The sequence below is a fragment of the Schistocerca nitens genome, chromosome 4 (assembly GCF_023898315.1).
Source record: "Schistocerca nitens isolate TAMUIC-IGC-003100 chromosome 4, iqSchNite1.1, whole genome shotgun sequence".
In the NCBI taxonomy this organism is placed as follows: Eukaryota; Metazoa; Arthropoda; class Insecta; order Orthoptera; family Acrididae; genus Schistocerca; species Schistocerca nitens.
Window position 1 is genome coordinate 419522727 of NC_064617.1, and position 16333 is coordinate 419539059.

The 16333-nt window shown below is 43.6% G+C and overlaps 1 protein-coding gene across 1 annotated transcript in view; it reads left to right on the forward strand.

The window, feature by feature from the left end:
* The window catches only part of LOC126251616 (metabotropic glutamate receptor 4-like), an 868913-nt gene that overhangs the window by 742550 nt on the left and 110030 nt on the right, over positions 1-16333 (forward strand). Inside the window, exon 10 of the mRNA XM_049952156.1 lies at positions 1710-1945. Within this exon, the coding sequence (XP_049808113.1) occupies positions 1710-1945 (236 nt within the window). The remainder of the gene's footprint in view (positions 1-1709; positions 1946-16333) is intronic.

Genomic DNA, 16333 nt, shown 5'->3' on the forward strand with positions numbered 1-16333 from the left:
TTCGTACGTGGACTAGTCGTACAAAAAAGAAAAGAAACGCTTGAAAGTAATGAGAGCTATTAAGTAAAACATAATTAGCGATTTGAGGAAAAAATTAAAATATTTCGCGAACTGAAGTTGCTAACTATGTAAACGAAATATCAAAAAGTTCATCTCTTCAAGGCTTAGCTGTTTATCGCATAAAAATATACGAGTGTTGGAACTTAAATAGTGGCAACTATTTATTTACAGCTCGTACAACACAGATACGTGTTTCAAAGTTTCACTGACCTTCAGAGTAGTCACCAGGATTGTGTACAACCCATTGCCAGCGATGTGGCAGTCGTGGGATACCCTTAGCAGTACCAGTTGTGTTGACAGTTCGAGCGGCGAATTTGTAGCAGTTCTGAAGCGAATGCCGTGAAGTGTTTCCTTCAGTTTACAAACCGAGTTGAACTCACGAGGGCTTAAGTCAGGGGAGTGCAGTAGGTGGGCCGGCCGAAGTGGCCGTGCGGTTAAAGGCGCTGCAGTCTGGAACCGCAAGACCGCTACGGTCGCAGGTTCGAATCCTGCCTCGGGCATGGATGTTTGTGATGTCCTTAGGTTAGTTCGGTTTAACTAGTTCTAAGTTCTAGGGGACTAATGACCTCAGCAGTTGAGTCCCATAGTGCTCAGAGCCATTTGAACCATTTTGCAGTAGGTGGTATAACACTTAGCAACCCCATCAGTCAAACAAATCAGTAACAGCTTGCACTGTACGTGCTTGAGCATTGTAGTGCAAAATGATGGTCAGGTCCTGCAGAAAGTGTCGTCGCTTCTGTCTCTAAGCTGGTCATAGGTTGTGTTCCAAATATGAATAGCATAGAGACAGAGGTAATGACACTTTCTGCAGGACCTGACCATCATTTTGCAGGACAATGCTCAAGCACGTACAGTGCAAACTGTTACTGATTTGTTGGAGTGATGGGGTTGCTAAGTGCTATACCACCTACTGCACTCCCCTCACTTAAGCCCTTGTAAGTTCAACTCGATTTCTAAACTGAAGGAAACAGAATGAAATTTTCACTCTACAGCGGAGTGTGCGCTGATATGAAGAGCAGACGAGGTACTGGCGGGATTAAGGCTGTGAGGACGGGGCGTGAGTCGTGTTCAGGTAGTTCAGTTGGTAGAGCACCTGCCCGCGAAAGGCAAAGGTCCCGAGTTCGAGTCTCGGTCAGGCACTCAGTTTTAATCTGAAGGAAACACTTCACGGCATTCGCTTCAGAACTGCTACAAATTCGTCGGGCAATATACCGCGTCGTTCGAACTGTCAACACAACTGGCACCGCTAGCCATATCACTGGCAACGTGTTATACACAATGCTGGTGTCTACTTTGAAGGTCAGTAAAACTTGAAACACGTATCTATTTTGTACGAGCTGTAAATAAATAGTTTCCACTATTAAAGTTCCAACCCTCGTATGTTGGTTTAGAAATTGTGGAGTTGTTTCTTTCACGTTGAAAAAAATACATAAATATCAAATTACAGCATAAGTTGAAGCTTCTCTATTTTCTGTTAACCTATACACTATTTCTAATAATAGAATGCCGATCTATATTTAAATATATTATTCATGCTTTCTGAAGAAAACTTGAAAAGCAAAAAATAAATTAAAAATGGTCGTAATTTTTTTTTTTTTAACGACCGCCGCAATGCTTACTGAGCTGTGTGTTTGTGGCGCCGCCCGCAGGCATCCTGCTGTGCTACAGCGTGACGTTCGCGCTGGTGCTGCGGCCGACGGACGTGGTGTGCGGCGTGCAGCGCTTCGGCGCGGGCTTCTGCTTCACCGTGGTGTACGCGGCGCTGCTCACCAAAACCAACCGCATCGCGCGCATCTTCCACGCGGGCAAGCGCTCGGCGCGCAGGCCCTCCTTCATCTCTCCGCGCTCACAGCTCTGCATCTGCAGCGCGCTCGTCGGTGTGCAGGTACGTCTTTGCCGAGTTCCTGCCCGACTTCTAATTGTCACAGTATGTTAATGACAAACAAGTACATATATAATTACTAAACTACCATTTAATGAAATGGCTCCGAGTGCGAGCGTGCTGGGTGGCTGCCACCGGCCATCCTACACTACTGGCCATTAAAATTGCTACACCGCGAAGATGACGTGCTACAGACGCGGAATTTAACCGACAGGAAGAAGATGCTGTGATATGCAAATGATTAGCTTTTCAGAGCATTCACACAAGGTTGGCACCGGTGGCGACACCTACAACGTGCTGACATGAGCAAAGTTTCCAACCGATTTCTCATACACAGTTGACCGGCGTTGCCTGGTGAAACGTTGTTGTGATGCTTCGTGTAAGGAGGAGAAATGTGTACCATCACGTTCCCGACTTTGATAAAGGTCGGATTGTAGCCTATCGCGATTGCGGTTTATCGTATCGCGACATTGCTGCTCGCGTTGGTCCAGATCCGATCACTGTTAGCAGAATATGGAATTGGTGGGTTCAGGAGGGTAATACGGAACGCCGTGCTGGATCCCAACGGCCTCGTATCACTAGCAGTCGAGATGACAGGCATCTTATCCGCATGGCTGTAAGGGATCGTGCAGCCACGTCTCGATCCCTGAGTCAACAGATGGCGACGTTTGCAAGACAAGAACCATCTGCACGAACAGTTCGACGACGTTTGCAGCAGCATGGACTATCAGCTCGGAGACCATGGCTGCGGACACCCTTGAATCTGCATCACAGACAGGAGCGCCTGCGACGGTGTACTCAACGACGAACCTGGGTGCACGAATGGCAAAACGTCATTTTTTCGAATGAATCCAAGTCCTGTTTACAGTATCATAATGGTCGCATCCGTGTTTGGCGACATCGCGATGAACGCACATTGGAAGCGTGTATTCGTCATCGCCATACTGGCGTATTACCCGGCGTGATGGTATGAGGTGCCATTGGTTACACGTCTCGGTCACCTCTTGTTGGCATTGACGGCACTTTGAACAGTGGACGTTACATTTCAGATGTGTTACGACCCGTGGCTCTACCCTTCATTCGATCCCTACGAAACCCTACATTTCAGCAGGATAATGCATGACTGCATGTTGCAGGTCCTGTACTGGCCTTTCCGGATACAGAAAATGTTCGACTGCTGCCCTGGCTAGCACATTCTCCAGATCTCTCACCAATTAAAAACGTCTGGTCAATGGTGGCCGAGCAACTGGCTCGTCACAATACGCCAGTCATTACTCTTTATGAATTGTTGTATCGTGTTGAAGCTGCATGGACAGCTGTACCTTTACACGCCATCCAAGCTCTGTTTGAGTCAATGCCCAGGCGTATCAAGACCGTTATTACGGCCAGAGATGGTTGTTCTGAGTACTGATTTCTCAGTATCTATGCACCCAAACTGCGTGAAAATGTAATCACATGTCAGTTCTAGTATAATATATTTGTCCAATGAATACGTTTATCATCTTCATTTCTTCTTGGTGTAGCAATTTTAATGGCCAGTAGTGTATATCATGGTGGGACAGGACGCTCGTAGTGCAAAGCCACTGGAGCGTGGCTCACCCAGGTGTGATCCATTGGATCCACCAGATTCCGCACGACTGCTATAGGCTTCCGGTGGAAACTTGCAATTCTGTTGCCATCTTTGTCATGATTAGGGTATGGTATCAATATGTGAAACTAAAGTATGTAAAACTTATCAGAAGACCTTACTACACTTTGAAGTGTGAGGGACATGAAATAAAGGGACAAATCGATGTAGAAATGAAATAGCTTGTAGGAAGAGTTTTGGACTTTCATGACTTCAGGTTGGCATCACTGGGATGAGCTGAGAATAGCTGACATATAAAAACGGTTGAGCCGTGTGTAATAGAGGTAATGGCGTCTCGATTAGCTCTTGTGTTAATGGTACCGCTGAGTTGCTAGTATTGTTTGTCCGCGAGTGGCAGCAGCAGCGGTTATCGATAGCCAGTACTGTGATACTATCTTTGGGGCCACGGCTAGTCTTTCGGGTCGTCGTGTGTGTCAGGCAGTTCAGTTTTCGACGGAGCAGCGAGGTCAGGCCGCGACCGCTAGCGGTGTGTAGGCAGTGTCGGACCGAGGGGCTGTAGCCGACGACCGAACCCAGGACGCTTGATGTTGAGTGAACCGTGTCCAGTACTGAAACCTCCACTGTTTGAGATCTCACTTTTGTTTGCATGTTGCGTTCCCAGGGTCGGTGAGACCAACCACAACAAGTGGATCCTGTCTGGTTGGCGGAAGCTATTAGCCACCTTCTTCTCCTTGATGTTAGTTTGGATTTAGTATTATTCTTATAAGTGAAGTGCAACCAGCGGTATTTTCTGCCTTGTGGCCGCCAAATGCTAATTCCTGAAAAAGCAGACCCATACCGAACGAGATCAACGCTAGAGAAAAGAAAGAAAGTTGTAGTGGTGTCTGATCGGAATCCCTTTGTACACACATCAAAAAAAAAAAAAGTTTTGCATCAACTCGGTTCCGAGAGTTCCGGAACCTGTACAGAAAATTGGAATAGAGATCAACATGAACATCATTTCCGCCCTTTTTATTGCTCATGAAGACAACACATTGCATGTTGTACCATCATACAGCGAGACTTTCAGAGTGGTGGTCCAGATTGCTGGATATACCCAGTAGCACGTAGCACGTCCTCTTGCATTGATGCATGGCTGTATTCGTCATGGCATACTATCCACAAGTTCATAAAGGCACTTTTGGTCCAGATTGTCCCAATCCTCAACGGCGATTCGGTGTAGATCCCTCAAAGGTGTTGGTGGGTCACGTCGTCAATAAACAACCCTTTTCAATCTATCCCAGGCATGTTCGATAGGGCTCATGTCTGGAGGACATGCTGGCCATTCTAGTCGAGCGATGTCATGAAGACGAATTCCTCACCAATATGCTACCGATATGGTTGCACTGTCGGTCGGAGGATGGCATTCACGTATTGTACAGCCTTTACGACGCCTTCAATGACCACCAGCGGCGTACGTCGGCCCCGCATAATGGATCTCGCCATGGACGTCGCGAGTGAAGTTGCGCATCATGCACCCTATTGCGCACAATTTCAGTCGTAATACGACGTGCTGTGACTGCACGAAAAGCATTATCCAACATAGTGGCTTTGCTGTCAGGGTTCCTTCGAGCCATAATCCTTAGGTAGCGGTCATCCATTTCAGTAGTAGCTTTTGGGCTGCCCTAGCGAGGCCTGTAATCGACAGTTCCTGTTGATCTGTGTCTCCTTCATGCCAGAACAACATCGCTTTGAAAATTAAAGCAATAACAGCCCTAGGTCGCAAAAATGAAGCCTTTTTAACCTATGTTTCGGCCACTTCGGGAACAGATACTACCGTCATATATAACTTCTAAGAGTGCCTTCATCAGAGATCGATCTCCGTCTAATAGGCGCAGCTCATGCGTGGTTGTTTCCATCTTTGGGTGGGTTTAGTGACATCTCTCAACTGTCAAAGGGACTGTGTCTGTGATACAATATCCACAGTCAACGTCTGTCTTCAGGAGTTCTAGGAACCGGGGTGATGCAAAACTTTTTTTGATGTGTGTAGTATGTGTCAGTGCTCAAGGTCAATATTTTGAGCACTTGACATGACAAGAATTTAAAAATATATACCAACCGTCGAACCGTACCTGAGTTCCGCATTTACTTATATTTAGTGAAACAGGGCGGACGTCTGTGAGATCTCTTCTCGTTGACAGTGGGACAGTGATTAGCACCGATGTTTATCTTATCACTTTCGATCAATTAGCACCCACATTAAGTCGCTGAAGATCTCTTGGAAAGCTCTTTCAAGTTCCGCAAACAAAATCCTACAGTTCTATCAAAAGAAAGGCAGTATTATAACTCGGTAGCTGCAACCGTTAAAATATAACTTGCACATGCAGGAAACTTCGTCACTTTGTCCGCTATAACTTACATGAGCGAAAATGGCAGCCTGTACATTTAGTCGTTGTTGACGTATTTTGCGGAGCTGCTATTAATTGCCGCACCCTGTACATTCTGGGATTTTATTATTGATGAACTATACTCTACAAAATTGTTATTTTGTTCCAAGCAGGTAAAATAATTATTTCTTATGTCTCTTCTTTTATTTCTTTTTCGTCCTCACTCACGAGGAGACCACACGGCAATCGGATTTTTGTAATTCTTTATATGTATGGTGCGTGAAGTTCAGAACTCAAATACCAGTGACCAAAGCATTAGACGCCACACTCAAAAAGTCTCGAGAAAATGAAGTCTGAAGTTCCCTGAAGTATGGTCAGCTCTCTACTAGACTACGGGATCCTGTGGAAGAATGCTTCGCTGCCATCTGTAGGGCCTTCGTTCGATTTTCGGTTGATGCACATTTTTAAACAAATGTGTATTTCCGTGAATCGTAAAATACGTAAAGATGGAAAACAGCAGTAGCACTCGAGACTGGTAAGCGATGGTTCGAGTTTTGTTTTGGACATTTTTTGGTTTTTTTATTTACCTGATTTAAACATAAAATTCATCTAATACGTGCAAATTAACACATATCTAATTATTTTTTCTGAAAATTGCGCCTCTTCTTGTTTCTAAATGCATATCGCATACAAAATCCAGCTTTCATTGGAAATGTAAATTCTTGAACTCTGATCTTTTATAAAAAAATTGTTTATAATGATTGTATAAATTGGAAAAAGCAGTACAAATAATTTTTTCGTATTTATGTATTTTACACCTCCCGGAGCAATGCTCGCAGAACATGTACCTCATTTTAAATATTTGCAGTGGCCAGGAATCGAGCGCTGGCTCCGCAAACACCCCCCCCCCCCCCCCCCCTCTCATCCACCACCACATACAGACACATGGCGAGCGAGCGATGTTAAAAGATTCTGAAAAACTACTTAAGTCCATTTTCTCAATTCTTTTTTAGAGTTGCATGGATGTGCTTTGGTCGGTTGATATTTGAGTTGTGATCTTCACGTACTATAAATAAAAAAAAATGCAAAAATCGTGTGGTCTCCTTGCAGCTGAATTTATTGTTTCCCAGTTTACATTCTGCCAATTTCTAACACACATGGATCGTTCTTCATTCGCAAGGACACAGAACTCGATGTGCATCCGCAACGTATGTCATATGACAGAGAGCAACAGGAAAACGTTCGTATTTCAGCGCAGTTTCCTAACGCTCTGTATCATATGATATACGCTGCGGATGCACATCGAGTCCTGCGTGCTTCTGACTGAAGACTAAGACGTGTGATAGCGTGTACAGTCTAAAACAATAAATACAGTTGAGAGAGTAAGAAAAATAAACGAAAAGAGGGTGAACAGAAAGCGTTTATTTTCCTCCTTGAAGTTGTTAATAATTGGTACCCCAAGCATCTTCCATCACTACGAAAGGTACAAGACTATACAGACTCGTAGTTTACTGCAGAAACTTTGCTACGCTATTCAGCACTGTGCTATACCAATCAACACCTTTCATCGAATTTTTTCCGTCCGTTATGTGGATGATTGAGTTTATGAGATATAAAATGCTAATCAAACACTATGTCCAACGTAGTATGTAGATTACCAATTCACACCGGAAACATCAACTGCCGATAAGCTACACTGTCAACATAGTAGACAGAAATATTTTGGGTGGAAACTATTCCTCTCTTCCCTCTGCCTCACCGCCCTTCTCGTAGCTACACACTGCCAGGACTTGTCCAATAACGACAGTCTGCCAGCCAGATCGGGACGTGTATTATCCCACAACTCCCTTTTTTAATAAAACGGGGGAGAAGTTCGTTGTATTTAGCTAACGTCACTGTCTTTTGCTACTGTGTGCAGCAGTCTTGAGAAAATAGTGGCTGATGAGGAAATTCCCAGCTTACTGCAACCAACTTTGAGTAGTGGTGATCACGAAATTTTACTTGGTACGTGTTACAGTTCATACAAGGGAGCTACCTTCGGAGGTCCGTGGTCTCCCGAAATGTGTATTTATCTAGGAAAAAAACCTGACCAGTACGAATCTTTGTCAGGCTTAAAGCAAAGGTACAACGCAACAATAAGATAAGTCTTCGCACTCTGCAGTTTTATGAGCACTGTCAGAAATTAATTCCACGATAGGTTATTTAGTCTGCTTTCCTATTCCACGGAGCTACACTGACGGAAGAGGAAAATGGACTGCTAGTGTCTTCCAAGTGAGAGAGAGTCAGTCAGGCCGGTCGGGGTGGCCGAGCGGTTCTAGGCGCTACAGTCTGGAACCGCGCAAACGCTACGGTCGCAGGTTCGAATCCTGCCTCGGGCATGGATGTGTATGATGTCCTTAGGTTAGTTAGGTTTAAGTAGTTATAAGTTCTAGGGGACTGATGACCTTAGAAGTTAAGTCCCATAGTTATCAGAGTCATTTGAACCATTTTTAGTCAGTCAAGACTTATTCTCAATGTCGCATCCTGTTTTCCTTCGTAGAGTTCGAGAGGATATTGACGGAATTCTACCTTTCATGTACAATAGTCGGTTTGAAAGTAATGCCTCTGAATTTTTTATGTGAATCCTTAAAGCGTTTCAAATAAAACAAACTTTATTAACACACTGCACCTTATTCTTCATGTCTACATTTTTATTTCTCAACATAATCACCATGGCGACGAACACATTTCTCCCACCGAGAGACCAGATTGTTGATATCGTCACTGCAGAATGTATGCTTCATTGACGAAGCCACGATTTCACCTATGCTTGCACCCCTTTATCACTATCAAAGTGAAGTCCTCGAAGGCGATCTTTAAGTTTTGAAAACAGATGAAAACCGGGTTGGACAATATCAGCACTGTATGGAGGATGATCGATGACTGAACTCAAGGCGTCGGAATGTAGTGTGTGGTGTGGCATTGTCATGCTGAAGGAGGTGCTCCATGTGTAGACTCTTCGAGTTCGTAACTCGATTGCAGCACGCTGTTTCTTACGCAACGACATAGTTGCGTTACACACCGCCCTGCTACACGCTACAGTTCAACAGACCTTTAAACGAGGACCTACAGTTTAACTTGGTCTTCTAACACCCTTGCAACTCGGCATTCCTCACGTTGAAAATGACTTCTGGCTGCGAATGAAGTGGTACGCGACAGATAAAAATTCTATGAGTAACCGGTTATCGAACGTGAGACCTCTGGTTCCGTAATCTAACATTTAATCGTTATAGAGGCGGTTTATGGAGCTGACATGTTGTTCGTAATAAGTGGTATCCCCAGTGATAGGGAATTACGTGTTTAATTCAGTTCTGGTCAGAATACCACCGTTTCGAAAATGTTTCCTAAGATTTATGTAATACCACAGACCTATAAAATAGGCTCAATGCTCTGGATCGGTTTAAGGTCTAAGTGACACAAATCACTGCTTGGGGAGCCAAAGTGAGAAGGCCACCCAAGTACAAGATTTATATACAGTGCGTATTAACAGCGAAAATTGACACGGGTAAAGGTGTGGAAGGGAAAAGGGAGGCGGGGGAGAGGTCAAATTATAAGTCACTTGTCTGCATAAATTATTTTTCGAATCGATCCTGCCCGATACAACATAAAAATATATGTTACCAGTATCACAGCCGGCCCGAGTGGCCGAGCGGCTCTAGGCGCTTCAGTCTGGAACCACGCGACCGCTACGGTCGCAGGTTCGAATCCTGGCTCGGGCATGGATGTGTGTGATGTCCTTAGGTTAGTTAGGTTTAAGTAGTTCTAAGTTATAGGGGACTGATGACCTAAGATGTTAAGTCTCATAGTGCTCAGAGCCATTTGAACCATTTTTTCAACCAGTATCACATATTTTCTACGGTAGCAGTTTGAGAACGGAGGGGCGGACGGAGGTTCAGGGCACTCTTGTCCTTGGGGTGGGAAACTGCCCCTAAAGGTGGAAGAATCAGCAATGATCAACGGCATTAGGATTCAGAAGGCAAAGTAAACCACTGTATTAAAGACACGTAACATGTATCCACAGGACATGTGGTCTGTAATTGAAAGAAGTGTCATCATGATCTCTCCTTTAGCAAAAGAATCCGGAATAGTCCCCCATTCGGATCTCTGTGAGGTGACTGCCAAGGGGGAGGTTACCATGAGAAAAATATTGAATAATCAACGGAAGAATAACGTTCTACGAGTCGGGGAATGGAATGTCAGAAGCTTGAACGTGGTAGGGAAACTAGTAAATCTGTAAAGGAAAATGCAAAGGCTCAGTTTACATATAGTGGGGTTCAGTGAAGTGGAAAGAAGACGAGGATTTCTAGTCAGATGAGTATAGTGTAATATCAACAGCAAAAGAAAATGGTATAGGATTCGTTATTAATAGGAAGGTAGGGGCCGGCCGCAGTGGCCGAGCGGTTCTAGGCGCTTCAGTCTGGAACCGCGCGACCGCTACGGTCGCAGGTTCGAATCTTGCCTCGGGCATGGATGTGTGTGATGTCCTTAGGTTAGTTAGGTTTAAGTAGTTCTAAGTTCTAGGGGACTGATGACCTCAGAAGTTAAATCCCATAGTGCTCACAGCCATTTGAACCATTTTTGGAAGGTAGGGGAGAGAGCGTGTCACTGTGAACAGTTCAGTGATGGGTTTGTTCTTACCAGAATCGACAGCAAAGCATCACCGACGGCGATAGTTCAGGTATACATGCCGACGCCGCAAGCTGAAGATTAAGAGATAGAGAAAGCGTAGTAGGATACTGAAAGGGTAATACATTATGTAAAGGGATATGAAAATCTGATAGTCATGGGAGACTGAATGCAGATGTAGGGGAAGGAGTAGAAGAAAAGGTTGCAGTAGAATATGGGCTTGGAACAAGGAGTGGGAGAGGAGAAAGTCTAATTGAGTTCTGTAAAAAGTTTCAGCTAGTAATAGCGAATACTCTGTTCAAGAATCACAAGAGGAGGAGGTGTACTTGGGAAAGGCCGGGTGATACGGGAAGGTTTCAGTTGGATTACATCATGGTCAGACAGAGATTCCGAAATCAGATACTGGATTGGTAGGCGTGCCCAGGAGCAGACATAGACTCAGATCACAATATAGTAGTGATGAAGAGTAGACTGAAGTTTAAGACATTAGTCAGGAAGAATCAATACGCAAGGAGGTGGGATACGGAAGTATTAAGGAATGACGAGATACGCTTGAAGTTCTCTCAGATTTCGGAATCTCTGTCCATGATGTAATCTAACTGAAACCTTCCCGTATCACCCGGCCTTTCCCAAGTACACCTCCTCGTCTTGTGTTTCTTGAACAGAGTATTCGCTATTACTAGCTGAAACTTTTTACAGAACACAATTAGTCTTTCTCCTCTCTCACTCCTTGTTCCAAGCCCATATTCTACTGCAACCTTTTCTTCTACTCCTTCCCCTACAACTGCATTCAGTCTCCCATGACTATCAGATTTTCATATCCCTTTACATAATGTATTACCCTTTCAGTATCCTACTACGCTTTCTCTATCTCTTAACCTTCAGCTTGCGGCGTCGGCATGTATACCTGAACTATCGCCGTCGGTGATGCTTTGCTGTCGATTCTGGTAAGAACAAACCCATCATTGAACTGTTCACAGTGACACGCTCTCTCCCCTACCTTACAAAAATGGTTCAAATGGCTGTGAGCACTATGGGACTTAACTTCTGAGGTCATCAGTCCCCTAGAACTTAAAAAATGGTTGAAATGGCTCTGAGCACTATGGGACTTAACATCTGAGGTCATCAGTCCCCTAGAACTTAGAACTACTTAAACCTAACTAACCTAAGGACATCACACACATCCATGCCCGAGGCAGGATTCGAACCTGCGACCGTAGCGATCGCGCGGCTCCAGACTGAAGCGCCTACAACCGCTCTGCCACAACGGCCGGTCATCATCTACACAATTCCGAAGTCGGCAAGAGCTGACAAGTGCGAGAATTATCGTACAATCAGCTTAGCAGCTCATGCATCCAAGTTGCTTACAAGAATAACACACAGAAGAATGGAAAACAAAATTGAGGACGCGCTAGATGAGTATCAGTTTGGCTTTAGGAAAGGTAAAGGCACGAGAGAGGCAATTCTGACATTGCGGTTAGTAATGGATGCAAGACTAAAGAAAAATCAATACATGTTCATAGGATTTGTCGACCTGGAAAAAGCGTTCTACAATGTAATATGGTAAAATGTGTTCGAAATTCTGAGAAAAGTAGGGGTAAGTGGACTACCAAGAAAGAAATGCTCGTATTAGAAAGGGTGTAAGACAAGGATGTAGCCTTTCGCCCCTACTGTTCAATCTGTACATCGAGGAAGCAATGATGCAAATAAAAGAAAGGTTCAGGAATGAAATTAAAATTCAAGGTGAAAGGATATTAGTGACACGATTCGCTGATGACATTGCTATCCTTAGTGAAAGTGAAGAATTACATGATCTGCTGAACGGGATGAACAGTCTAATGAGTAAAGAGTATGAACTGAGAGTAAATCGAAGAACGACAAAGGTAATCAGAAGTCGTCAGGATTGATTGTCACGAAGTGGATGAAGTTAATGATTTCTGCTACCTAAGCAGTAAAATAACCAATAACGGACGGACCGAGGAGGACATCAAAATCAGACTAGCAATGGCAAAAAGGGCATTCCTGGCCAAGAGAAGTCTACTTATATCAAATATCGGCCTAAATTTGAGGAAGAAATTTCTGAGTATGTAGGACATCTGCTAAGACATGAGGGAATGACTTCCATGGTACTAGAGGGAGCTGTAGAGGGCAAAAACTGTAGGGCAAGACAGAGATTGGAATACATCCAGCAAATAACTGAGGACGTAGATTGCAAGTACTACTCTGAGATGAAGAGGTTAGCACAGGAGAGGAATTCGTGGCGGGCCGCATCAAACCAGTCAAAAGAGCGATACCCAAAAAAAAAGTGACTAATTCAACCACTTCAAACCAAGGTAAGAATCCTGTGACCGACTAATCATTACACAAAATAGTATTTTATAGTAAATGTTATCAGATCACTTAGACAAATACCGGTGGTTATACCGTCATGTCATTCATCACAATGTTCCTTGGAACGCAAGACTTGCTTGACGTTTCATGTTAGCAGTTCAAGATGTTCTGGCGATCATCACAGATTAATGGACACCAAGTGCACGTATTGATCTCTTTTCCATCTCTCTATGTGTCCTGCGGTGTTTCACGTCTTTCAAGAGAAAAATGGTACTAAAAAACGTAATTGTAAAAACTATATAGACGGAGAATGATAAAAATTATGAAATTATTGTCAAATGTATGCAAGTGTAAACCTTCACAAGCATTAAAGTTACCTACGGACTTTAGCGCTATTACCATCCAATTCCGTACTGGTCTCAGAAAACATTCGAGTGTCAATACATTTTTTAGCTCTTCTTAAGACTTTTTAGAGCCTAGAAGTTTTGTGTGACTCGGTAGAATTCGAGTTACTACGTTCTAGATGAGTTGTTACATTGTAGATGAGCTTATGTGAATACCATGGAACATTTATTAGACGTAAACTACGAGGACGTGGTGAAAAGTAACGCGTCCGAATTTTTATGTGTAAATTCTTAAATCTTTTGAAATAAAACAGGCGTAATTAACATTCTACAACTTTATTTTTCATGTCTAGATATTTGCACCCTTCTGTCGCTAGAGAGCTCCGAACTGTAGAGTGTAACATGGTGGTGTGTAATGCAACTATGTCTATGTGTGAAAAACAGTGTGCTTGAATCGAGTTTCGAACTCTAAGAGTTGGTCCACACATGGAGCAACCACTCCTTCAGCATTGCAACGTCAGAAGACGCACGAGCGATTCCACGTCTGGGATTCGCTGTCATCGAACGTCCTCGATACAGTCCCGAGTTGGTCCCATCCGATAATCATCGGTTTCCAAAACTTACATAACATTTTAGTGGCCTTTACTTTGATAGTGATGAAGCGGTGCAGACTAATGTGAGGTTGTGTTTCCGTCAATAAAGACAAACATTCTACATTGATGGTATCAACAAACTTTCATCGCTTGGGAGAAATGTGTTCATGGCTAGGGTGACTGTATTGAGAAATAAATATGTAGAAGTGAAGAAGAAAGATGTAGAATTTTCAAAACGTTTGTTTTATTTTAAAAAACTGAAAATTTTCACATAGAAATTCGGAGGCATTCCGTTTCAGCATGCCCTCGTACGTTTGAGCTCATAACATGTTCTAAGTTTCTTCAAGAGTAGGATATCGATGGTATTGGACGGTAGTACTTTTTTATCGCCTTCCAATATAAACACCAGAATAAAAAAGTTTCATGAAGACTTAGTGATTAACGCTTACGATTATTACCTGCCAACTGGTTGTGTCTACAGGATGAACCCGAAATCAACCAATAAATATTTTGAGGTTACTGCTGGACAGAGAATGTAAGTACTTTGGTGATAGGGAACCACGGTCTTCAGTGGCTCGTCATACAGTAATTGCATTTCGTTTCTTTTCTGATCCCCATTCTTCTTTGTATCTATATTGCACTGAAAACATCTGCGCAACAGAACAAGTGGCTATTGTATGCTCTACGTTACTTGTTTTAAAACAAACCTGTTCAATACACCCATCTTACCTGCTGTTGACAGAAGAAATACCCACTATACCCTTCTCCCTCAAACTTGTATTCCTTGCTGGTCGGTTCCATCTTGGATTTGTTTTTCCAATAGTGTTAGTTGTACTTTAACAGTGATAGACAGCAGCAGCCATAAATTTAGTAGTGAATAGTTGACCGACATTCACCTCGTGTGTGCGTTCCTTGAATGAAATGGGATAGGGGCACATTGATAATGCTGAATTGCTCCCGCAGCGACGGCAACCAAATCGTAGCATTTTTGCTTAGAGTACTACCAGTTGTTCAGGTGAATTATTGTTTCCATTTTATGCAAAATATTTCGACGGCCGATTCATTCTTCTTCATCTGCTGCGAGTTTCACTGTTACATGCACTCGTTGCCTGGACTCCGACCAGTCTGTTAACTACTGACTGTCTCACGCCTCCATTTACCGCAGGCTACGATTCCCGAAGCCCACTACGCACCGATATATCATAAAACGCACATTTTCTCTGCGTTTCCCATATCTGGTGATGTGATTTGTTTGGTTGTTTCATCTGTACATAGGTGCGCGTGAGAAACCGAAGCTTTAGATGCTAGGATCGAAGATACTGGCCATGGGAGATATGCCATAACAATCCGTTTGGAAGAGGATGTGTTACGATAAATTTGTGACAAAGGTGTCATCGGTAGTTCCCGATTTCCACGATCTCATAACAAGGGCCAAACATTGTTTTGTGGATGTTAGATGCACAACTACTGCAGCAGTATCACCGCACAAGGTTCATTCATTGCACGCAGCGGTCATCCATGCGGAGTAGAGTTTGCAAATGGGTCCCCACAATAAGTGCAGAAAACCAAAGTTTACCTGCTTTTGTGTTGTTTACAGAGTGCACAATTACAAGAGGGAGTATGTTCGACAGCAGGACTAGCCACGTGTGGGGTAACTAAAACCCACACACTGTGGTATCCTGATGCTGTCAACAAAAGTTTGCTGCGAATTTGGTGAGGTAGTATTGTCAACGATTATGTGATTGGACCTGACGTACTTTCCGATAAACTGAACGGAGTCGTCATGATCCACGCCTTCTTACAGGTCCTGGGACCTGTCGGCTTATTTGATTTCAACGTAACAGCAAACTATGTACTCGATGTTAGGAACCGGATTGATGTACAGTTTGAATTACAATGAATTGGCCGAGGCGTTCCTGCTTCGATGTCATCTCCGTCGCTAGATATGAATACAATCGACTGTTTCTTGTTGTGGGGGCATGTGAACAGCCTACTTTACGAGACTCATATAGAAACCCAGGTGGACCTCGTTATTAATACGTCTGCAGCCTTGGAGATAGTCCACCAAATTCCTGGGATTCTTGAGCGTGAAAGACCGTCGAATGTAAACGGTTGTTCACTCTTCGGTGATCATATGGTCGATACTTGGACAGCGTCTCTACCGAAACAATTCTGCATTTGTTACGCACTGTATTGTACGCTGGCAGAACAGACTGAACATCTGATAACAATATAAGTAATTTGTTTGTAGGTTGTCCAATGGCCCTGTGTTTTATGTTTAAGTTCTGGTGTTTGTGTATCACAGGCTCTCTCACTGCTGTGAAGGTGTTTTCATAAAAACAAAGGTAATTTGACAAGAAACCCATTAAATCGTAATTATAGTACTAAAATGTCGCATGGTACTATTGGCCTGGATATCTCAAGCGGTGGGTTCAGTGGCCTATTGGAAAGGGTGTTCTTTCTCCGCGCACATTAGCCCCTTCCCTGGGGATATGAGAGAGTTG